Source organism: Ovis canadensis, chromosome 4 (genome assembly GCF_042477335.2).
Source record: "Ovis canadensis isolate MfBH-ARS-UI-01 breed Bighorn chromosome 4, ARS-UI_OviCan_v2, whole genome shotgun sequence".
NCBI classification, from domain to species: domain Eukaryota; kingdom Metazoa; phylum Chordata; class Mammalia; order Artiodactyla; family Bovidae; genus Ovis; species Ovis canadensis.
In genome coordinates this window covers 107,885,579-107,907,018 of record NC_091248.1, presented here as the reverse complement: position 1 = coordinate 107,907,018, position 21,440 = coordinate 107,885,579, and the positions used below count along the sequence as shown (strand labels likewise).

The 21,440-nt window shown below is 55.1% G+C and overlaps 5 protein-coding genes and 1 pseudogene across 14 annotated transcripts in view; 2 read left to right on the top strand and 4 right to left on the bottom strand.

Moving 5' to 3' along the window:
• KCP (kielin cysteine rich BMP regulator) overlaps positions 1-458 on the top strand; it is a 31,983-nt gene extending 31,525 nt beyond the window's left edge. For all 9 annotated transcript variants that reach the window (XR_011256740.1, XR_011256741.1, XR_011256742.1 and 6 more), the window contains one exon: positions 37-458. Coding sequence is in view for 3 of the 9 variants with exons in the window: in XM_069588327.1 (XP_069444428.1) it covers positions 37-305 (269 nt within the window). In the remaining 6 variants the exon portion in view is untranslated. The remainder of the gene's footprint in view (positions 1-36) is intronic.
• Positions 459-2,615: 2,157 nt separating this feature from the next.
• LOC138439823 (2-iminobutanoate/2-iminopropanoate deaminase pseudogene) lies at positions 2,616-3,018 on the bottom strand (annotated as a pseudogene).
• A 1,756-nt stretch (positions 3,019-4,774) lies between these two features.
• Positions 4,775-10,278, top strand: LOC138439484 (collagen alpha-1(I) chain-like). The gene is made up of 6 exons (XM_069588330.1): positions 4,775-4,971; positions 5,374-5,480; positions 7,461-7,528; positions 7,908-9,050; positions 9,122-9,524; positions 9,608-10,278. Exons 1-6 carry the CDS (start codon positions 4,865-4,867, stop codon positions 9,700-9,702), a joined length of 1,923 nt encoding a protein of 640 aa, XP_069444431.1. The 5' UTR covers positions 4,775-4,864; the 3' UTR covers positions 9,703-10,278.
• Positions 9,855-12,264, bottom strand: SPMIP1 (sperm microtubule inner protein 1). The gene is made up of 2 exons (XM_069588331.1): positions 11,844-12,264; positions 9,855-10,015 (listed from the first exon to the last, which is right to left on the bottom strand). The coding sequence occupies exons 1-2, from the start codon at positions 12,262-12,264 to the stop codon at positions 9,906-9,908; spliced, it is 531 nt and encodes a 176-aa protein (XP_069444432.1). The 3' UTR covers positions 9,855-9,905.
• Positions 12,265-12,799: 535 nt separating this feature from the next.
• Positions 12,800-15,612, bottom strand: ATP6V1F (ATPase H+ transporting V1 subunit F). The gene is made up of 2 exons (XM_069588332.1): positions 15,298-15,612; positions 12,800-13,274 (listed from the first exon to the last, which is right to left on the bottom strand). Exons 1-2 carry the CDS (start codon positions 15,453-15,455, stop codon positions 13,073-13,075), a joined length of 360 nt encoding a protein of 119 aa, XP_069444433.1. The 5' UTR covers positions 15,456-15,612; the 3' UTR covers positions 12,800-13,072.
• Positions 15,613-18,510: 2,898 nt separating this feature from the next.
• FLNC (filamin C) overlaps positions 18,511-21,440 on the bottom strand; it is a 28,616-nt gene continuing 25,686 nt past the window's right edge. For both annotated transcript variants that reach the window (XM_069588323.1, XM_069588324.1), the window contains 5 exons: positions 21,011-21,143; positions 20,746-20,922; positions 20,382-20,600; positions 19,527-19,736; positions 18,511-19,414 (listed from right to left, as the gene is read on the bottom strand). In XM_069588323.1, coding sequence (XP_069444424.1) covers positions 19,227-19,414; positions 19,527-19,736; positions 20,382-20,600; positions 20,746-20,922; positions 21,011-21,143 — 927 coding nt within the window. In that variant the 3' untranslated portion in view covers positions 18,511-19,226. The remainder of the gene's footprint in view (positions 19,415-19,526; positions 19,737-20,381; positions 20,601-20,745; positions 20,923-21,010; positions 21,144-21,440) is intronic.

Below are 21,440 nucleotides of genomic sequence, written 5' to 3'. Positions count from 1 at the left end.
ACTGGATGGTGACCCTTCCTTCCACTCCATCCGCAGTGGTGGGCTGCCCCCTGGACCGCGGCTTCGTGTTTGATGAGTGTGGCCCACCCTGCCCCCGCACCTGCTTCAACCAGCACGTCCCCCTGGCAGAGCTGGCAGCCCACTGTGTGCGGCCCTGCATCCCCGGCTGCCAGTGCCCGGCGGGCCTGGTGGAGCACGAGGCCCACTGTATCTCACCCGAGGCCTGCCCCACCATCCTGCTCACTGGGGACCAGCTGCCCAGCACTCCGCGCCACCCCAGCCAGGAGCTCCAGGGGCCAACCTGAGCCAGGACAACACCGACCGGGACTCATCCGGACATGAAGTCTCCCCTTGGCGAGCACCTCCCGCCCTGCCTGGGTGCTGGGAGGCTGGGCGTGGCTCCCACAAAGACCCCAGCTGTGTTGCATTGGAAACAGTAAACTCAGGCTCCACCCTGAGGTTTCCTTGTGTGTATGTGTGCTTCCTCCTGGTGCTGGGGTGGTGGGGGCACTGTTTGCAATGTGGGGTCCAGAGGTCAGTGTACAAGAATTGGGGTGGTGGCAGCAGTGGGGACTCAGACCCAGACCTTACACACTCCCTGAGCCTATATCCCTGGGCTGCCCTGCCTGCCACACACTGGGCTGCCTGGGAAACCCTGCCATGGGCAGGAGGAAGACCCAGGAGTCCCATCCCAGCCCTGTGCTTACATGTCATAGGCACAGCCTGTGGCCCCTCTGCGGGGGCTTCTGTGGATCCTTGTACAATCGTGCAGGGGCTGAGGAGCCCGGAGAAAGGACTCAGTCCCTACATTGCATCCCCTCTCCTCGTGGTTTTGGGGATATTGAGAGCTCAGGCACCCTGTGGGCCACTCTAAGATCTGGTGACACAGGGACCCCGGGCCTGGGGTTGAGGAACGGGACAACAGTGTGTATGTGATGACATACAGGCCCATGATGGACTACACACACAGACCCTCAGAAGCCCAGATAAATCCACACACGCATCCCGTGTGTGTTCGCAGCTACACCCACCCCCGATGGACATGGAGGCAGGGACACGTGTGCAACTTTCAAAGACATCCTTACAGGGAAAAGAACTTGGAGTCTGAAAAAAAAAATCTCTTTTGACAAGAAAAATCTCTTTTCGAAGAGAACTCTGAGTTCTCTCTGCCACCTATCAGCTGTGTGATCTTGGTGTTTTAGGGACCTTAGCTAAATGATTGGGGCTGGGGGACTCAGTTCTCTTGGTGGCGCCCCCAGTATTCCAATAGGGTTGAAGGGAGAGCCAGCTGAACTGAGACCCCGTGCCTGCTTGTTCAGCCCACTTCTGCTGGGGCCCCTTTCACAGAGCTGTTCCAAGACTCAGGCAGGCCAGGATACTCCTGACAGCAGGGGAAGATGACAGACCATCTCATATGCCCTTTCTCTCCGCTTGTCATAACTTACACAAACTGTGTCCTCACCCTCTTTATCTCCTATGTTGCGGGGAATAAGCAGAATGACCACGGACAGTTTGGAGCAAGCGCTAGGGAAGTGCGTTACAATTGACACTTGGGACCACATTTTCCTGGAGCCTGTTTCTTGGGCCGTGTGTCTCCAGATGAGGGAGACAGTGCCCTGTGTTAATTAGGGCAACTTACTCTCTAGAGCCTGATCTTCTCATCTGTGAAATGGGGATGAAGATGATACAAGTTGCTTCATAGAGTTGCTTCAAGAAAGGATCACACGTCCGTGGCAGCATCTTGTGTCCTGGCATACAGTAAGCTGTTGGGAGCTGCTGCCTGTTTGGGCATGTTGTTGTTCAGTCATAAGTCGTGTCTGACTCTTCGCGACCCTATGGACTGCAGTACACAAGGCTTCCCTATCCTTCACCATCTCCCAGAGTTTGCTCAAACTTCTGCCCATTGAGTTGGTGATGCCGTCCAACCGTCTCATCTTCTGTTGTCCCCTTCTCCTCCTGCCTTCAGTCTTTCCCAACATCAGGGTCTTTTCCAATGAGTTGGCTCTCCGCATCAGGTGGCCAAAGTATTGGGTATCAGTTCAGTTCAGTTCAGTCGCTCAGTTGTGTCCCCATAAAATATCACATCACTAATGCAGTCGCAAGCTTCATATATATATATTTTTTTAATCTACAAGCTACTTTATTTCCATTAGAAAAATATTATCTCTATAAAATTGGGTCCAGTTTCTTCTCCTTTACCTCTACCATTCAAACTTTAATTTTACTCAAGTAAAAGCAGAAACACATATTTGACATAACAAAATAATTCACATCATTAAATTAAGAGTTTAATTGAATTAGGTGTGCTCATTCTTATTCCGCAGGACTAGTAACTCATCTTTCCTACATGTTACTTCCTTCTATTTTTATTTTTCTGAGTTAAGTTAGGTATGTCTGTTTTCCCACACCCAGCAATACAAGTGTTATAGAAGTGTAATTTATAATATTGGTAACTAGATTCATCATTAATCTTCAATTCATGTTCAGTTCCCCTTATTATATGCTATTATATGGTATTTTCATATTTCAACCTTACACTTTCCAACAAAGATTAAGCTATTAGTTTAAAAATATTATTAAAATTCCAGACTAAAGAACACTGGGCCCACTTAGAGTCATGCTATTGTGAGAGGTCCTTGCACAGCTATTGCTTTAATCTCAACACAATCTCCTTTGGGCAAAGCAGCAACCTGGTAAGCAGCTCAAGCAGGAAAGCTCCTCTGGAAATATTGTTTGTAGATGTCATTGACAGTATTGAAGTCATTTATGCCAGCCAGCAAAACAGTTGTTTTTACAACATTCGTGAAGTTGTGGCCTACTGCTTTCAGAATTTCACCCATGTTTGTAAGAGCCTGTGTAGTCTCTTCTGCCACCCCTCCTGGCACAAGCTGTCCACTTGCAGGGACCATGCCTAGGTGTCCAGAAATGTAATGGTCCTGTCGACTAACACAGCTTGCGGGGACCAATGGCCATGGGGGCTTTTGCTGTGCTGATCACACTTCTGATCAAAGATGACATGGCTAACCTTTTCCCTTGCTGCCCCTCGGAGACAACTACCCAGTATACGACTCTTACTTGTGCCTCTCGGGACTCCATATATAGTCGACATTTGAACAACATGGGGTTGAACTACACAGATGCACTTATACTCACAATTTTTTTCAGTAGTAAATACTACAGTACTACACTGTCCCCAGTAGGTTGAATCCTCAGATACAGAGGGAGGATTGTAAGTTATATATGGATTTTTGACTGTAGCAAGGGTCGGGGCCCCAAACCCCTGTGTTGTTTAAGCATCAACTGTATACACAAAGCAGATATTCATGTGGGGCTGCAAACAAGCACCTGCACACACCTCTCTCTGTCAGAGTCACAGTCCTCACCCCACACTGCTGCCCACGTGGCCAAGAAACCTGGATCCAAGTCAGGCCAGCGTCTCTATGAGACCTGGCTGAGGCTCAGGCCTGGCTCAGATGTCAGGGCCCTGCGTTACTGAGCTCAGGAGCCTTTGTCTCCTTCTTGCCCCTGTCCCCAGCTCCTGGTCCTTCTCTTCTCCAGGAGCAGCAGGGAGTGGGGTGGGGGGACACCCTCCCAGGCCCCCAACTCCATGGAGCAGACAGCCACCCTGGGGAACCTAGGGCTCCCTTGTAGCCCCAAGCAGGCCTTGGCCCTGTACCAGCACCTCTTCCGGTGCCCTGCAGGCCTAGACCAGCTCCAGGCTGCCCTGCGGCAGGTGAGGAGCACAGGGCACCGTCTCTGAGAGGGCAGGTCTCTGTGGGGTCTGATTCCACCTTACCTCCCCAGGTGCAAGAGGGCCAAGCCTGCCCCTCCGTCCTGGAACTGCCCACTGTGCTGCTACAGATGGAGCGGAGCCGGCGGGGCCAGGAGCAGGTAGGGGCCGGCCGGCCAGGGGGTGCGGCAGGGGGCAGGGCGAGTGCCACTTCACATCCCGGCACCCCACCTTCCTGCAGCTCCTGTGGGATTTGGAGCTGCTCACCGGGGCAGGGCTGGGCCTCTTCTGGCCACCCTGGGCCCAATTCTGTGGTCTGAGGGCCCAGGTCCAGCACGCACAGAACCAGCGCAGCAAACCCCACAGCAGGACAGATGACAACTCTGAGCGGCTGTCAAGTGGGGTGAGCTGGGGCTCAGCTGAGAGATGGGGGGTCAGTGAGACACTGGGGCACTCACAGTGGTCGAAAAGTGGGAGGAATGTGGGCTTTGGAGACAGATCCAGGTTCAAATCTCTGCTCTGATGCTTCCTGTGAACCGGAAGCCTGTTTCCTTCCTTGGCTACAGGATGGGAAAGATAAGAGCTCTTTTCAGAGGGCTGCTAGGAGGCCCGTGAACTCATCTGTGTAGAGAGCTTAGCACCCTGCTGGACATATAGGACCGTTCCGGCCTGTTACTGTTCCATAGTGAACTGTCCTAGTCCAATCAACTGCATGGTGACGCCACGCCTTTAGCCATGGCTGCAGTGAGAGAGGAAAGCAGGGCTGATGGGGCCCAGAAGACAGAGGCGCGGATGCCCAGGGTGCCCCTGAGATGGGACAAGTAGCCCCAGCTCCGGGTCCCTCCCTCCAGGGCTGGTGGCCCTCCCCCTGGCCCACCACCCAGCTGCATGAGGCCCTTTGGGCAGGTTAGTAGCTGTAGCAGGAGTAGGTGTTAGTCATGACTACTGAGGAAGTGTCCAGCAAACAGTTTTGTCCAGGGCTGCAGTCTCATCTGAAGGTTGGAGTGGGAAGGAGGGATCCGTCTCCAAGCTCCTTGACTTGGAAGGAAAGGGGAGGGGTCACACAAGGGCACAGAAGCCAGGAGATGGATCCCTGGGGGCTGTTTTAGAGGCTCCCTACCACACTGGGGGATTATGCCCTGCGGGCTGGGGCACCCCCCCCAATCCTTCCAGAATTCCAGGCTGTGCCCACCACACCAGACTGAGGACTCCCTGAGCCAGAACCATCAGCTTCTGGAGGGGTAAGTCTCCCATGGAATTCCATCCACTCCATGTTGCCACATAAAGTGACCAAACCCAGGACCTGTTGCCCTGTTGCCCTCCAGAGCCCTGCCCAGCGACCTCTCCTCATGCCCCTAGCTCCTCCTGAGGCTTTTACTCAGTTAAAACCACATGGTAGCCCCACAGTCTCTGGAAAGGATAACCTCAAGTTCCAGGTCCTAGCAGCCAGTGGTGGGTGCAGACGAGGGGGAGGGGAGGCTGCCATGGGCTGAGTTTGGATGGTGGGGTGGGAAAATTCCTGCAGCCTGCTGTGGGTGGGGAGGCCTATGCCCCCGCCCCCCCCCCCCACACACACACACACACATACACAGCAGAATGCAGAAGCAAGAAGTATGCCTAAGGCAGTCCTTGCACTCCTGCAGGCGGCAGGCAGCGGACCCACCACCAGCCCCGGATCTGAGCGAAGCCAGCCTGGATGCAGACCCAAGGCAGGAGAGCCCTGGCTTGCCTGCAGAAGGGCCCACATCTGGTACTTTGAGAGGAGGGGTTGGCAGCCAGGAGAACAGAAGCCCCTGGGTTAAATTCAGTGAAATGGATGCTGTGAGCTTAGGTTGGGACAAGCCGGGAAGCCATCACCCCAAGTCCCAGGATTCTGGTTCATCCTTACCCATTCTTCCTCTCATACCTTTTTGTGGGGGTGCCGGGGCAACCAGGGACAAAAAGTAGGTTTTCTTTTTAAAAAATAATTCTATTTTTGTGTGTATGTTTGGTGCGCTGGGTCTTCCTTGCCGCACAGGCTTTTCTCTAGTTGCAGCAAGCAGAGGTTACTCTCTAGTCGTGGTTCAGGCATCTCATTGCAGAGGCTTCTCTTGTTTCAGAGCACAGGCTTCAGTGGTTGCAGCACTTGGGCTCCATACTTGCTGCTCCCAGGCCCGAGAGCACAGGCTTTATAGTGGTGGCGCACAGGCTTGGTTGCTCCACCGCCTCTGCTATCTTCCCAGTTCAGGGATTGAACCCGCGTCTCCTGCCTTGGCAGGAGGATTCTTTACCACTGAGCCACCTGGGAAGCCCCAGGTTTTATTTTCTATGCCAACTCCACCTGATTGGTGCCAGCCATCTCAGGCACTGTGTCCAGGAGGATCCTGAAGCTAAGCTGGGGCTCAGAGGAGAGAGTGCTGGGAATGGCTGGCTGTCCTCCCTGTTCTCCAGTAGGGATGGAATGGAATGGCAGCTCCAAGCTGCCACCCTCATGTCAGGCACTGGGGAGATACAAGGCACAAAAGAGACTTGGCCAGTCACTTGTCCTCATCTCTGAGGAGATTGCAGCCTAGTGAGAGAGTGTGACAATAAGCAGGTGATTAGAATTCATCAGGATGTATGCTGTGAGCCCTGGGCCTGTTCATTTAAATGAAAGAGGCTCTCAAATGATTGGTTAAATAATAAGCCTAGCAAAGTCACAGGCTTTTTAATTGTGACATCATGTATGGGCAAGAGGAGGAAAGTATAAATGATTATTTTCTGATTGACAGAAATTTTACAAGTATATTATCTTTTGGGACTACATCGGCGGAAGATATCTATTACAGCATTATAACCAGTGAAATAAACGATCCAGTAAGACAACAGATCAGAATTACAGAGGGACGGGGTTGGAGGTTATTTTCACAGTTCATGGCAATAATTTCTGAAGGCTTGGGACTCTTACCAGATGTCTTTGTTCAAAACTCTTCCAAAGACAGATTTGTTTTCACAGAGAACATTCCCATTTGGTTACTGTTATGAATATTCACACATCCATGTTGCATAAAGATGGCATTTCTTGTGAGAGTTCTTAATTTAAGACCTTATGAAATCAGGTTCTTTTAAGTGTTTTTTTATGAATGCAAAACGATGCTCCTTCCTCCACAGCTGCAAAGGAGCAGTGACATTTCATCTCTTTTTTTAGATCCCTTTTGTTAATTATAAAGACTTGCAGTTTTTAGACTAGCCTCTGGCCTAAAATTCCACTTCTTGAATTTCATTTGATTTTGCCTTCCAGAAACCAAAAAAGAGCTAAAGAGGATTATCCTTAATAACAGAAAAGCAGGCACCTATTGTGGGGCTGGACAGGACTTTGTGTCTTTGACACAAGAACAAAGTAGGGGTGTCCTTAAGAGGGACTGGTAACCCTGGCAGACTGTCCTTTCCTGCTCCTGGGCTGCCTCTGGCAGTTTTGAGGAAGACGGTGTATAGGTTCCTCTGAGGTGGTCCTTGGCTGGGAGGATGAGGAAGATGGGGGTCAGCTGTTGGCAGGCAAACCTGACAAGTATATAGCAGGCTGTGTAAATAAAGGTGGGATGGTGAGCTGTGAAGGCCATGAAGTTCTAACGCCAGCCCTCAGGGTACCCTACCACCCCCACTCGGTTCAGTCCCCTCACCTGCTGGGGACTCCCTGGGCTTCCTGGTTCCAGTTCAGGGGTGTGCGTGTGAGGGGCTGGGACATGAGCAGACATCTGTCTTTCTCCTTCAGGTTGCTTCCAAGAGCTGAACGTTACCACCAGCAGTAGCCCTGGAGAACCAGGAAACTCAGAGTTCAAGGTGAAAGGGTGAAGTTTCCTGGGCAAGACCCCTCGCAGATGGGGGATAGCAGAGGTGGGGTCTGTCTGGGAGAAGACTGCTGGGGTAGGAAGCCCACAGCCAGGTGGAAGAAGGGGCCATTGCTAAAGCACCTTTTAAACTACATAACATGGGTTTAGGGCTTCCCAGGCTATAGTCCATGAGGTTGCAGAGTCAGACATGACTGAGTGACTAACCACAGCACAACCTAACATGGGCTTTACGAATTCAGGAGTCAGGGCAGGGGCCTAATGGAAGTAAGGCCCACTGGGGCCCTGGGGTCTCCAGGCTCCCCTGGGGGAAGTGGCCCTGGAGGGAGGATTCCCACACAAACCTGGGACAAAGTGTTCTTCCTTCCTAGGACCTGGCCCAGAGGCCAGAGGGGAGCCAAGCAGAGCCCACGCCTCAGAGGCCCCATCAACCATCATCTGGAAGCCTACAGGAGAAAAAGCTGGCTCAGGGAGCCCCAGGGCCCCCAGGCCTCCCCTCCCCAGGCCTGCCAGAACCCCAAGATCCCCTGGAGGGGCTGGGCTGGAGCCTGGGCCAGGAGAGAGCAAAACAGAAGAAACTGCTAAGGACTGAGATTCCTCACAGTCAGAGAGAGGGGGACCCTCAGGGTCAGGGTAAGAGAGAGAAGACAAACCAGGGTCCGAGCGGCGCCGGCACTCAGGCTCTGATGGAAGAGGTCTCTCAAGGCCAAAGATGGGAGGGCCTCCAGGGTGAGCACAGAGGGGCGCCTCAAGGTCAAAGCGAAAGTTGCTTCAAATGCGGGAGAAAGGAGGCCCTCCCGGAGCCGAGTGCAGATTCTCCTCGGGGTTCGGGAGAGAAGATCCTCCAGTCTTCCGAGGGCAGAGACTGTATCCTACCAGCCTGGGAAGCGGCTCGGGGAGAGGGGCCCCGGGAGAAAGGAGGCTCCTCGGGGGACTTCTGCAGGTCCCTAGGGGAACGGATGCGGCAGCCTGGGGGAAGGGAGGGACCAGGGCCCCAGGGAAGGACCACCCAGCTGATGCAGGTTAAGACCGATGGCCTGAGAGGAGGCAGCGCACCGGCCCTGGGAGCGCAGGCGTCCCTCCGGGAAGGGTTGCGGGCTCCGCTTCCACTCGCTGGGCCCCCGACCCGGCCACTGCTCCCAGGCCCAGGAGCGGTGATGCTAGCGGCCCCATACACTGGGGGCTCCGGGCAGCGGGGGTGCCCCGCTGCTCTCCCAGGGCACCTGGGCCCGCTGCGCGATCCGCACTCGCTTCAGGGCCCAGGAGGAAGCCCTGGCCCCGCGGAGCAGGAGCTGGGTGGCTCCACGGGGCTTCAGGGCGCCTTCGGGAGACCGAGGGTTGCTGCGGAGGCCCCCAGAACCTCGAAGACCGCCTGGCCCGAGCCCCCGAGCAGAGACCGGGCGTCGGTGGGCGTGAGCGCCGCGCAGCAGGCGTCGGCTCTGCAGCGGCTGCTGGAGCTGAGCCGCGAGGCCCGGCGCCGGCGGCAGCGGGACCGCGAGCAGCAGCGGCTCCGGGTGCGAGGCCGGTCCAGGCGGGCGGGGCCCCGAGGGGCGGCCGCTGGGCCGCTGACAGTCGCCTCCTGCAGGTCCTGGAGCGCCTCCGCATCGCCAGGAACCGCCACTGCCGGGTGCACCCCCTGGAACCCTCACCGAGCCCAGCTCAGCTCCCACCACAGGCAAGACCCCCAGGAGAAAGCGGTGGGGCCAAAACGACCCTGCCGGGGCGGGGCCCGGTGGCCGTGCTGTGGCGCGACCTGGATCGCTTTGACTGGCGTCTATCCCGCACTTGCGATAACATCTGCGGAGCGGGCCGACCCGGGTGCTGCCCTCTGCTGGCCGCTTCGAGCCCCGGGGGCGGGAGGCACGGGCGGGCGCTCAGCGTTCCGTCCCGCCCCAGGAGGACGCCGCAGGGCGACGACGCGCCCTACGGGAACAGCTGGAGCAAACGCACCGGGAAAGGACCGGGCGGCTGCGAGCCCTCGGGGCCAGGTGAGGGGACGGGCGGGGAGGCTTGTGGAGTGGTGGCGGTCACTTTTTCCTGATATCTGGAATGAAAGTCCACTCTTTCCCAGGAACACCCAGAACTTCCAGCAGCTACTACGGCCCCCCGGCGCCGCGGAACCTGAAGAGCATTGCTCACCCTTCCGAGGCCCCTCTAAGTCTCTGATGAATCCTCAAGGAGATGATTAAAGAGACGGGGGTTAAGGGAAAAGCAAGAGGGCAACCGGCAGGTCAGAGGGAGTTTCAGAAAGGCCCAGAACGCAGCCTCAGCGCCTGGGAGAGCCAGACACAGACATACATGCAGCTTCGCCCCACCAGGAGGTGTGTTATTTCTTCTTCCCTCCCCTAAGCCCTCTGCGCTGCTCAAGGTCAGAGGGCCAAATCCCGGGGATCGAGTAGCGCGAAGGCCCCATTCTTGCGGAAGAAAGAATCAGTGCGGCACATCTTGCAGGAGACCAGTTCTTGCTTCACTGGGGGGCCTGGGAAAAGATGTCAGAGGCCAGGAGTGGGTTTCTGGGAAAAGAACCGGCAGAGCACAGCAGCCCTGCCTGCATAGCCCTAGGAGTCTGCCTGTGTTGTATCCACTTTGTAGGTGTGCAGAAATAAAAAGAAATGCTTCTGAGAAGCGGGAGTTACATGGAAACAGGGAGCTGGCTGGCTGCCCACCCGGATCAGCAGTGATGGCCAAATGCCAGTCAGCTGTGTGCCAGCATCTCCCCCAGCCTCAGAATCCTCCACAGAGGTGGGTGGTGGGACTCCCAGCTGTGCTTGCTACAGGGACAGACAGAGCTGGACTTCTCTGGGGCAGATAGGGCTTCTTTCCACCTTCTGCTTTCGTTTGGAAATGGTTCCCTTTCCTCTCTCTAAAGGGAGAGGAAATCCTGGGGCAAATCCCCCTTGGGCCCTAGTGGGATTTTTTGTTAAGGCCAAATTTCAACTGTTTATCCCTCAATCATCCACCTTTTCTGTGCCAGAACTGGAGAAAACACCTGACTGAGTAGTCTCACTTGAAATTCATGATCACAGACAGCAAAGGAAGTCTCATCAGGCAGCAAACGCATGACACTCCCTGGCATATTCTCTGTCCCACACCTGACTCTTCAGCTCAAACTACACCACTGCCTTCGCTCCTCTCCCACCCAGCTGACAACCATGAGTCAATCCAGACGGACAGCCTTCTTGCCAATACCATGTCCTTACATATCACTGTGTTCCCCCTCAACCCCGCACCTTCTCCCTGCATGATCCAGCCTCTGGAGCAACCTGGGTGAGTCTACCCACTCTCAAGGCTTTAAACAGCACCTATATTCTGATAACCCCCAAACTGTGTCTTCAGCTCTGACCTCACTCCAGAGGGCCAAATCACCGACACCTCCAGCACAACATAGCCAACGCTGACCTTCACACCCCCCAGCACTCTCCCTACCCCCAGTCTCCCCTGCTGTAGCTGCTTTAGTCAAACACCTGCGTGTTGCCATTGCATTCTCTCCTGTCATTCAAACCACCAGTAAGTTCCATTGAGTCTCCTCCAAATCACATCCGGAATAGATTTCAGCTCAACTGCTAATCGGAGAAGGCAATGGCACCCCACTCCAGTACTCTTGCCTGGAAAATCCCATGGACGGAGGAGCCTGGTAGGCTGCAGTCCATGGGGTCACTAAGAGTCGGACACGACTGAGCGACTTCACTTTCACTTTTCACTTTCATGCATTGGAGAAGGAAATGGCAGCCCACTCCAGTGTTCTTGCCTGGAGAATCCCAGGGACGGGGGAGCCTGGAGGGCTGCCATCTATGGGGTCGCACAGAGTCGGACACGACTGAAGTGATTTAGCAGCAGCAACTGCTAATCACTCTAGCCCAAGCCACTGTCATTTCTTGCCAGGATAACTCAACCATCTGCCAGAGTTTGTTTTTACCCCCGAAAAGGCCACTGCCTACAGAATAGGTAATTTTTTTTTTTTTTTTAAGTAAATCAGTATCATTCACCTGCTTAAAACTCGCTGCGGCTTCCCCTTAAACTTAGAATAAAACCCAGGCTCCTCCCCCTCGTCAGTTAGCTCACTCTGCCTTTAGGTCCTGAGAGAGGCCTTTCTTGACAATCCATCCTAAAGCGGCACACGCCCCTGCTTCCTCGCCCATCACGCCGTTTCATTCTGGAACTTGGCCCTCTCTTGCTCTTATGTTTCTCCACTAGAATGAATGCCCCCAAGAGGTGTGTCCATGTGTCTAGTGCCAAGAGCGCTGCCTGGCTCGTGGCAGGTTCTCTGTGTCTGTGAGGTGGATAATTTCCGGGAGGTTGGGGCTCACCCAGCTGCCAGCCATATGTGAAGCTGGTGGTGATGGGGAAGAGGTAGCGTTTCTCTGGCATGTCCAGTTTTCGGGTGCTGAGGTAGCGGTAGCGGCCCTGGAAGTCGTGGGAGATGCCTTCGTACAGCAGGGCCCGGGTGGCAGGCGGGACTGGGTACATTTCTGACTGAATAGGAGCCTCCAGGGCAGGGCTGGAGGCCCTGGAAGGAACTGCTTTGGGGGCAGGCGGGGGTGAGAGTGGAGCTCTGGGGGGCAGGGCTGGCAGCTTGAGCGGCAGGCGGGCTGCAGCCTTGGCCTTCTGCTTGGCCTTCACCAGGGACCCGTACTTGTGGTGCCACTCGCAGCGCAGCATCTTCTCCCTCAGGTATTCCTCCTTCCAGAAGTTCTGCCGCACCGTGTCCATGCTGAGTTGCCGAGACATGGTGGCAGAGGAAGGAGCAGGCGCGGGGTGCCTGCCACCAAGGGGTGAGCACAGCAAGCAGAGTCCCTCTGACAGCAGGTGGCTGCCCAGGGACAGTCACTCGGCAACCGCGCCTCACCTCACACAGGGCCATGCCCTCAGCATACTTCACCTGCCTTGCTTGCTGAGGCAGCCTCAGGCCAGGGCCCACTGGCTAAGAGCCTTGCCCCCCAAACCTCTTGCCAGACTCAAGCCAAGTATCTCTGGCTTCCAGGTTTGCTGTGGCTCCTCCTTCCATCCCTTGAGATTCCAACCCCTCCTAGCCCATACAGACTCAAGCAGGGGCACCAGGGGTCTAGACGCAAGCCTGCTTCCATTCCTCCCTGCCAGAGCTGGTTACCTTTAGTTCAGAAGACCAGGCTGGCACAGTCTTCCTGGTCTAACTCTTCTAGGCCTGGGTCTTTGGCAAAACCTTTTCCAGCCCTGCCAATCAAATCCCCCCCCCCCCCCCAAGAGTCTCCTTCCACACATGTCCTTTCTAGCATGCAGCCTCAGATTGGAGAGAAGCAAGAACGTTATTTTAATTTAACATCAATAATGACACTGTGTAACAGCACAGGGAAGAGGCAGTGGAGAGAAGACACTCAGGTTTCCTGTACCCCAACCAGCCTTAATTTTAATGGCAGAGCCCCAGCAACCTGGAAGCACCTCAGCTCTGGTGCCTGTCAGTGGAATGGGAAGGGGCAGGGAATTGGAACTCAGAGGCTAAGATCTTAGAGATGGGCTGATGGCAAGCCTGGGGAGAGGCTGCGAGGCGGAGGGGAGTCCTCTAGCGCAGGTCTTCAGCAGTGAACATGCCCCTGGCCCTGCGCAGAATGGAGTCCTTGGCAGCATCATACGGGTGCTCCTTGGATGGGATCTCCAGTACTGCCGGAATGGAGCGCTGGTGGGCGTCAAGGGCATGCCGCACCATCTCTGCGATGTACTGGTTGATAAGGATGATGCCGATGTCATCCCGGTTTAGAAACTGCCTGGAGGGAGAAATGAGAAGGGAGTCCAGGGTGGCCCACTCTGAGTTGGTGGCTGGGCCACAGACGGAATGAGCTTAATCCAGAGAGCACAGTGGACAAGAAAAAAGGGTGCTACACTAAACTCTCCACTTTGTTTAGAGTCAATTTCATTCAAAAGTTACGGGCATGGCTTCTACCCCACCCCCACCCCGCCGCCTGGAAGACTCCCAAATGATCTGCTAATGAAGATAAGGGTTGGAGCTTGGTGTGTTCCTTATGCTACCTTCAGGTAAGAATGGGAGAGGACAAGACTATATATGCCAGTCTCTTTTTACCTGCATAAAGAAAAAAAGCAGAAAGATGGAAAAAAAAAACATGACGGAAGTAATGAAGTAGAAGAGGTCAGGGGTTGAGAGTGTGACTTCTCAACGTGTAGATCTTTTAAATATTAATTTGTAAACCACATGAACATGTTAACTTTGGAAAAGGAAACAGATTAAATTTCTAAACACATACACAAAAATTTTTTGACCACACCATGTGGCATGTGGGATCTTAGCATCCCAACCAGGGATCCAGTCTGTGCCCCTTAAGAAACAGAGTCTTAACCACTGGACCGCCAGGGAAGGCCCCATAAAAATTTTTAAGCGGGGAAGGCACTGTTCAGACCACTTATGGTCTATGCTGATGAGGTCGGGGGTGGATCAGAGGGGAAGTTTGGCCTGAGCCAGGAACACAGCATAGGAAGAGGAAAAGCAGTAATGAAGGGACCACACTTTCCACACAGAAGGAACCTGGCACTGGGCTCTTACTTTCTTGTGATCACCCACACATTCATTAATTTATTTACTCACTAAAAACTATTTACTATTAAAAAATAAAAACTATCTACAGAGTAGTTATTTTTTACCAGACACTAAGGCAGGTTCGATTGGATGATTTCAGAGGTCCCTTTTGGTTGGAAACTTGAAAAGATCTTGATGTAAAATTTGTCCTTCTCTCATGACAACTTGAGTCACTTTACCAGACTGCTTAGAGATCAGCCTCCTGGGTCAGAGCTGATCATACCCCAGGCAACAGGAACCAGTCTCAGCCAGCAGCTTAGGGCTGGACTGTTTAGGGGAAAACAGGTGGGAGAGGTTTGTTGCTGGCACTTGGCATAGGGGCTCCAGAGAAGGGCTGTGGGAAAGAACAGGGGCCTGGTGCTTTCAACTCTAGTCACCAGGTCACCTCCTGGATTAAGGGACATGCCTGCACCCACAGCTTGATGTTACTGCTTTTAACCCAGGACAGGAAATGAAGACTTGAAGCGCAAGGTATCAGTAGAAGGTAGGACAGTCCTGATATTCTGTCTGCTGAGCTCAGGACAATGGGAAATTCCAAAGCAGACTAAGAGCTGAAGGAGCAGAGAGTTGCCCTGGCTTAAGAAAGGCAGAAAATGTGAGATTGGGTTCAAATCTTTGCTCCATCTTTTTCCGAACTGTATGACTTTAGTGTGTACCTGTAACCTCTCTGAACTTTAGTTTTCTTACCAGTAAATGGGAATAACCCCTACCTTACATGATGATTGTGAGCTTCTAAGGGAGATGAAACACTTGACAGCCCGAGCCCACTGCCCAGGTGTTCACTGAGTGAGTGGTTCCTTCCGGAGTCAACTCACAAGACTCCAGCGCTTGCAATGACCAGGGCCTGCTCTACCGGTGAACCGGGAGCTGAGAGTGGCCCTCTCCAGGCCTGAGCACTCAGGAAGCTCAGCTCTGGCGGGCCAGCTTGGACCAAAGGGCGGTGCCCGTTCGTCATGAGCTGTTCCCCTTCTTTCCTGACACACGGTCATGTGAGGGGGCCCTTTGTGGACTGGTCCCACCGAGCCCCCAAAGGGAACTTGGGCCGCAGTGGCCTCCTCTCCAATCGGTGGACCGACTTCCTCGACCCTCGAGGACGAGGTCTGACACGTCAGCCAGTGCCGCCCCCCGCCCCCCCCCCCCTTCCCCGCGCTCCCACCAGGCAGCAGAGGGTCCAGTTCAAGCCTCGCGGGCTACCTTACCGGAAAGTGTCTTCGATCTCATTGATGGTAGTATCCTTCTCCACCACCAGGAAATTAGGGTGGCGGTTCTTGTTAAGCTCCCCGATGCCGCCCAGCAGGAAGCCAGTCACAGTGTCCTCGTCTCCGATCACCGCAATTAGCTTCCCCCTCCCCGCCATCCTCACAGACGAGCCGAGGTCCTCAGCGACCGCCGGGTGTCACCGAAGCCCCGCCTTCGCAGCGCACCGGCTTTTCGGCCGCACCCCCACGCTTTAGACATGCGCACTTGTACCACTCCGCCTCCTGGGACATGCGCATTAAGAGGAGAAGCGCCTCACTCAAAATACGCCTGCGCCATAATGGGAGCCCCGAACCCGGGGACTACGATTCCCAGAAGTCCGCGCGGCACAGTCGAATCGCGCAGGTCAGTTCGCTGGCTCTTTGGCCAGGTGAGGCAACTGCTGCTAGACGTCTGGACGCCGAAGGAGAGATGGTGTCTGTTCTCCAGGGTAAGGTCCGAGTCTTTACCGTGTATGTATGTAACTATGGCACGTAGTTAACAACTAGTACATATCTACTCAATTAATAAAAGGATAGATAAGTTAATGATGATACTCTTTAGTGAGTAGTGTGTCAATTGCTAAAATGTGAAACGTACGTGGAAGCACCCATCAGGTGTAACTAACCCATGGGGGAGAGGGGGCGCGCGAAGAAGGTCGCTAGCTGGATGAGGCTGGTAGCGATGAGGACAAGAGGGTGCTGTTAGGAAGAGAAACAGCACGTGTGAAGACTTAGGGACTAGAGAGAACTAGTGCCTTCAAGGAAAAAAAAAGAATTTGGAAGTTATCCTGAGGACAGAGTTATTCTGAAGCCACTGAAGGATTTTAAGCAAGAGAATGATACGGCCAACTTCATGTATTAGCGATAGGTTGAGACCTGTGCTGTGTGAGGAGGCAGGACTGAAGGAAGAGAAACCGTTATGGGAAGAGATGATGGTGGGCAGAACCCAGGGAGTGGGAATGGGGAATGTGAGAGTCTGGTGGAGCCAAGAAATATTTAGAGACAAAGAGGATGGAATTGGTATTAGATATGTTTGGGGAAATAGACAAGGTGACTTCCAGGTCTCTGGCCTGTGCAGCTAGGTGGACGGGAGTCACATTCCTGAGAGAGTGAACTCTGAGATGAGTATGTTGAAGGAGAAAGGTCCGCTCGCTCCCCCTCCCTTCTAACAAACAGGCTTCCTGGCATCTGGCGTTTGATCTACGGGTTGAGAGCACTTGAGCCATCCGGATGGTCTGGTCTGGTGGTTACATGTGTGATAGGCTCAGGATTTTAACCTAAGTGGTATGAATCTCGCCCTTGCTACTTAGAGGTATGATTTAGGACTCGTCACCAAAATTCTCAGGACCTTGATCTCTTCAGGTAATAATGTGCCCATCTCACAGAGCTGTTAGGATTAAGTGAGATAAGAGTCCTTACATGCTTAGCAGCCGAGGCCATGAGGCCACTGAGGGAGAGCAGCAGGACTGGATATCCACAAACACATCCCCTCACAGGTGGAGGGCAGCAGAAGGAGGAGGAGGCCGGCAACCTGGCAGGAAAATGCTCCCATCTTGGGGCGAGGTGAGAGGGGAGGCATAGAGTGAGGAAGGATGTGTTTAGAAGCACCTGGCTTGGTGGCTGGCACAGGGCTGGCCCTTAATGGCCATGAATGGCTGGGAACTTGAGAAGGGATCTCGCCTTCAAGGGTCTGTCAGGTGAGGGAGGGAGCTGTGAGAGCACCCCATTCATCACACACACCTTCATTCAACCAGCCTTTATCAACTGTGGCCGTGGAGAGGCTGAGGACATGAGATTGATAAAATACAGTTTCTGTCCTCAAGGAGCTCTCTCGGGACTGAGGGGAGAGTAAAAATATCACAGGGAGGGGGATGGACTTACAGAAAGAGAGGCCCTGGAGGGGTCTTGAGGGGGAAGAGAAAGACGAGAGGAGCCAGGAGGCAGACATCCTTTGAGTGAAGAGGTGGGGGATGGGCGTATTTGGAGCCAGGCCACGTGTGTTGGGTTTTCTCTGGTCAACCCACCGCTATGTGCCGAATGTCTGGAATGAGTCTAAAGCTGGGGGATCAGTTGAGTGAAGCTGCCTTGCCCTGCTCTGGCTACGCAGTTGCTCATTTACTCGTTGGTCACAGCTGTCTGTATTGGACTTCTTAGGTCAGGGAGCGCAGTCTGGTGGGGCAGGCCCGCCCTCAGATTCACTGTTACAGATGAGGGTAGTAGTAATAAATGCAGCCAGAGATGTGTCCCAGGGCAGCATGAGAGCTGGGGGGTAGGTCTGGGAGGATAGGGAGGGGTTCAGGAAAGCTTCCTGTTGGCCAGGAAGGTGAGGAGGGTGGAGAGGCAAGGATGTTCCGGGGCAGAGGCCCAAACTGCAGCACGTGGGTCTGGGAATCTAGAAGTTGTGAAGAGGGTAGGAGGTGGAGGGTGTGGTGAGAAAGGGTACACCGCCAGCTTGGCGGGAGGTTTCAGTGAGTGGGTAGGGAGGCTTTGGGGGTCTTGTTAGAACACGTAGACTAGTCTGGAGAGAAGGGAACCACAGAAAGGACTTGGACCAGAGAGGGCCACAGTCCTATAACGTGACCACCCTCCTCTGGCTGCAGTGTGGTGAGCTGGAAGGAGCTGCTGGTGGATCAGGAAGGAGGGACCAGTTCAGGAGGGAGGCCCTAAGCAAAGTTGGGCTGGAGGGACGGAGGAGACCCAGCTTTGACCCAGGACCTAGCTGGAGTGACAGGTTCCTGGGTTTGTTTGTGGTTCTGCCTGCTGGTTGAGGAGCATTCCTGCATGAGCCAGGGTGACTGTTTTTTAAGGTCCTGATTTTGAGAACATCCTTGAGATCAGGCAGAACAGAAACTGGCCTCCCGGTGGTCCCCGGGGCAAGCTTCTACAACACAGTGCCCCCCTCCCTTTCCCACCCCCAGCTCTCCAGGAATCTGAGGACCAAGCCCACATCCCTGGCATGCCCCCCTTTCTTTGGAGCATTCTGTCAACATTCCAGATCTTCCCAAATAGATGGCCCAGTGGGGTGCCTCTCTGCCCCAGGCCCTTCCCTTGGACCTGACTCGGTCCTCCAGGGGACAGGCAGCCAGCCTCTGCCTCCCAAGGCCTGGTTCAGGGTCAACAACCAGAGCTGGCCAGCCAAGGAGAGCACACACACACAAGGAACAACCACGCCTCTGCGACAGGCCGCACTTTATTTGGAGTTTTCCGCCTAAACGGCTCCCAGCTGAGCCGCATGACATGTGCAAAAGCCCCCCAGAAAGCTGGGCCTCGCAGTGTGTAAAAAAGGCCCCCCCATGGGGCAGAGCTGTGCAATTATTAAAAAAAAAAAAGAGAGAGAAATCAGTCCCCCAGAAAGCCTGGCTGGGGTCTCAGTCGCCCAGGGCCAGGACATGTGCGCAGCTGCCGCTAGGTACACTTTCTCTTCTGACTGTGCTTCGTTTTCCAAGTCGTAACGCTCTGGGGTTGTGGCCACCAGAGGGGCTGGATGCAGTCCTCAGTGGCTAGGAGGCCTGGCTGGCAGTGCGATTTCAGGGTGACCTCTCTCACACATGCAGACACCCCCAAACACGTGCTCCTCCACTGGCCTCAGCCCCACCAGAAAACACAGGGCTTCCCTGGCCCCCCCAACCCCCAGTTCACCCTCAGGTCACATTTGAGGCAAGGGACACTGCCCTGAAACAGACAAGGCCCTCCAGCCAGAGGGCCTGGCGGCGAGGGGCCAGTGCCACTCCGTCCACACCCCAGGGCAGGTGTTTGTGGTGTCTGATTCTGCGAGCGTGCATCTGGGTGTGGCCCATTTGTGTGTGTGTCTGTGTGGGTGTGTGTCTGTGTGTCTGTGAGTGTGTTTGGCCAGAGGTGGGGGCCGAGGCTGGGGGAGGCACTTCTGGGATTCAGGGCACATTGACTTTGAAGGGGCTTCCGGGGACACTCTCGTCGCCCCACTTGACGATGAGGATGTAGTCCCCTTTCTCCTTGACGGTGTAGGTGACGTTGTACACCCGGTTCCCCATGTGCTTCACGTACACCTCCTCGCAGGGGGTCTTGGGCCCGTGCACGCCCACCATCATCATATTGGTGCCTGGAGAGAGGCGGCGAGGGACAGGCTCACCCCCAGCCCTTGGCCCCATGTTCGCGCACACTTGCCCACCCCGGGAGACCACCCCCTCTCTCCCGCTCCGCCCGCTGCCTGCCTGCTTTGCTGCAGTCCACGGTGAAGGAGTTCTTCTGGCCCACAAAGGCCTGGGACAGCCCGGGGCCCCGCGTCACCACCTTGCTGGCATCTGAGGAGAACTTGGGGATGGAGCTGTAGCTGGAACCCCGGCTTGAGGACGACTTGGTCACAGTCTCCACCAGAACCGTGGATGTTTCATGAAGGCTGTGGCCTCCAGAGAGCCGGGGACCTGAGGGGCAGGGTGGGGTGGCCACGAGCCGGGTCAGAGGCCTGCTCTCCCCGAGGCGGTAGGCCCCGGGTGGCGGTCCTGACAGCCCCGGCCCCCTTCCTCAGCTCCAGCATCCTGGGAGCAGCGGCCCATTTCACACAGAGCTCTTGGGCAGGCTCATCACCAGGTCTGGGGCCTCCATGGCTCTGTCCACCCACCTCCAACCCTCTGGCTTTTTCTGGGACCCCAAGTCACACAGTAGGTAGAGCCCTGCTTTAAAAAGGAACAAGTATCCAACCAATCCTTCACACAGCTTCCAGAAGGAAAATCAGGTAAATGTCTGCTGAGCTCTGTATTCCTGGAAGCCAGAAACGGGGATGCCAGGAGGGCAGAGTTCAGTGAAAACTCGGGGAGCCACCGCAGGGAAAAGATTAGTCAAGGGATGGACAGTAGAGAGGGATTTGATTTTTTAAAAATGATGTACACGAGTCCACACATAGAAGGTGGAGAATGGCACGTTGTGTAAAGCCAGCCCCATTTTATTCCTGGTAACCTGAAACACTGATATTTGGGGCCAACTCTGCCCTGGATGTGAATAGCCACTGGAGCCAGCCCAGGATAGGCTTCCAGCCCAGGGTGGGACCTCACCCCACCCAGGACGCTCACCTGTAACCTTAGCCTTGAAGGGGCTGCCCACGATGTGCTGGGGGCCACCATACTTGATGGCAATGAGGTAGTTGCCAGGAGCCATGGGCGTGTAAGTGACCACGTGACCCTCAGGACACTCCCGACAGTCCAGCTGCACCTTGGATGGGCCGTCAATGGTGACAGACAAGGCCCCTGAGCCTGCATTCAGGGTGTTGACGATGAACTCTGACGACACACCTGGGGACCAGAGGTAGCAAGGATGTAGGCAAGAAGGGCTTGGGGCCCAGAGCTGGGATGGGCCCAGGCTCCCCGGAGCAGACCTCTGCCAGGACTTGGGGCTCATCAGCACTGTCCACCCCTCTCCCCAGCCCCAGGCACTCACCTGTAGTGCCTCCCTCGAGCCCAGGACCATAGGCCGACACCAAGCCTGGGTCCCCAGCCTGGCTCTGCTCCCCAACTCGGATCTTGAAGGGACTGCCAGGGATATGGGCACCATTGAACTTGACGTCGATGGAGTGGACGCCATTCTCATGGGGGATGAAACGGATGGTGTGCTTGTCTGTGGGGACAGAGATTGGTCAGTGAGCCTTAGTCTTTTCCCTCCCCTTTCCAGAAGGTCCTAGCCTGGCAGGGACAGGCCAGCTCACCACTGTCCAGCTCGGAGACGTAGCACTCCTCCACTGCACCTGAGGGCGTGTGTACCCTAGCATCGATCACGCCCCGTGCGCCATTCAGCTGCACCGCAAAGGACGCCGGCTGGTTCACCTTGAGCCCGGTCTCCTGCAGACACCACAGAGGGTGCTCAGACTTCTGGGAGGGCCTGGAGGGCTCATGTCTGCAGCCTAGCACTGATATCCCTTCCTGCCCAGCCTGGAGGCTCCTTCCTCCCACCCCCAGCTGCCCCCTGCTGCCTGGCCCAGCTCAGGGAGGCTCTGAACAAGGCTGCGATGGGAGGCAGAGGCTGGGTCTTTGGCCTTGGCAACCACCTGCTATGGGGTGGGGCCACCTGGCTGTGCCCGGCATGGTTGGGGACCAGAGATGATGTGCCCTGTCCTGGCTGGGGAGGTAAGACCTGGA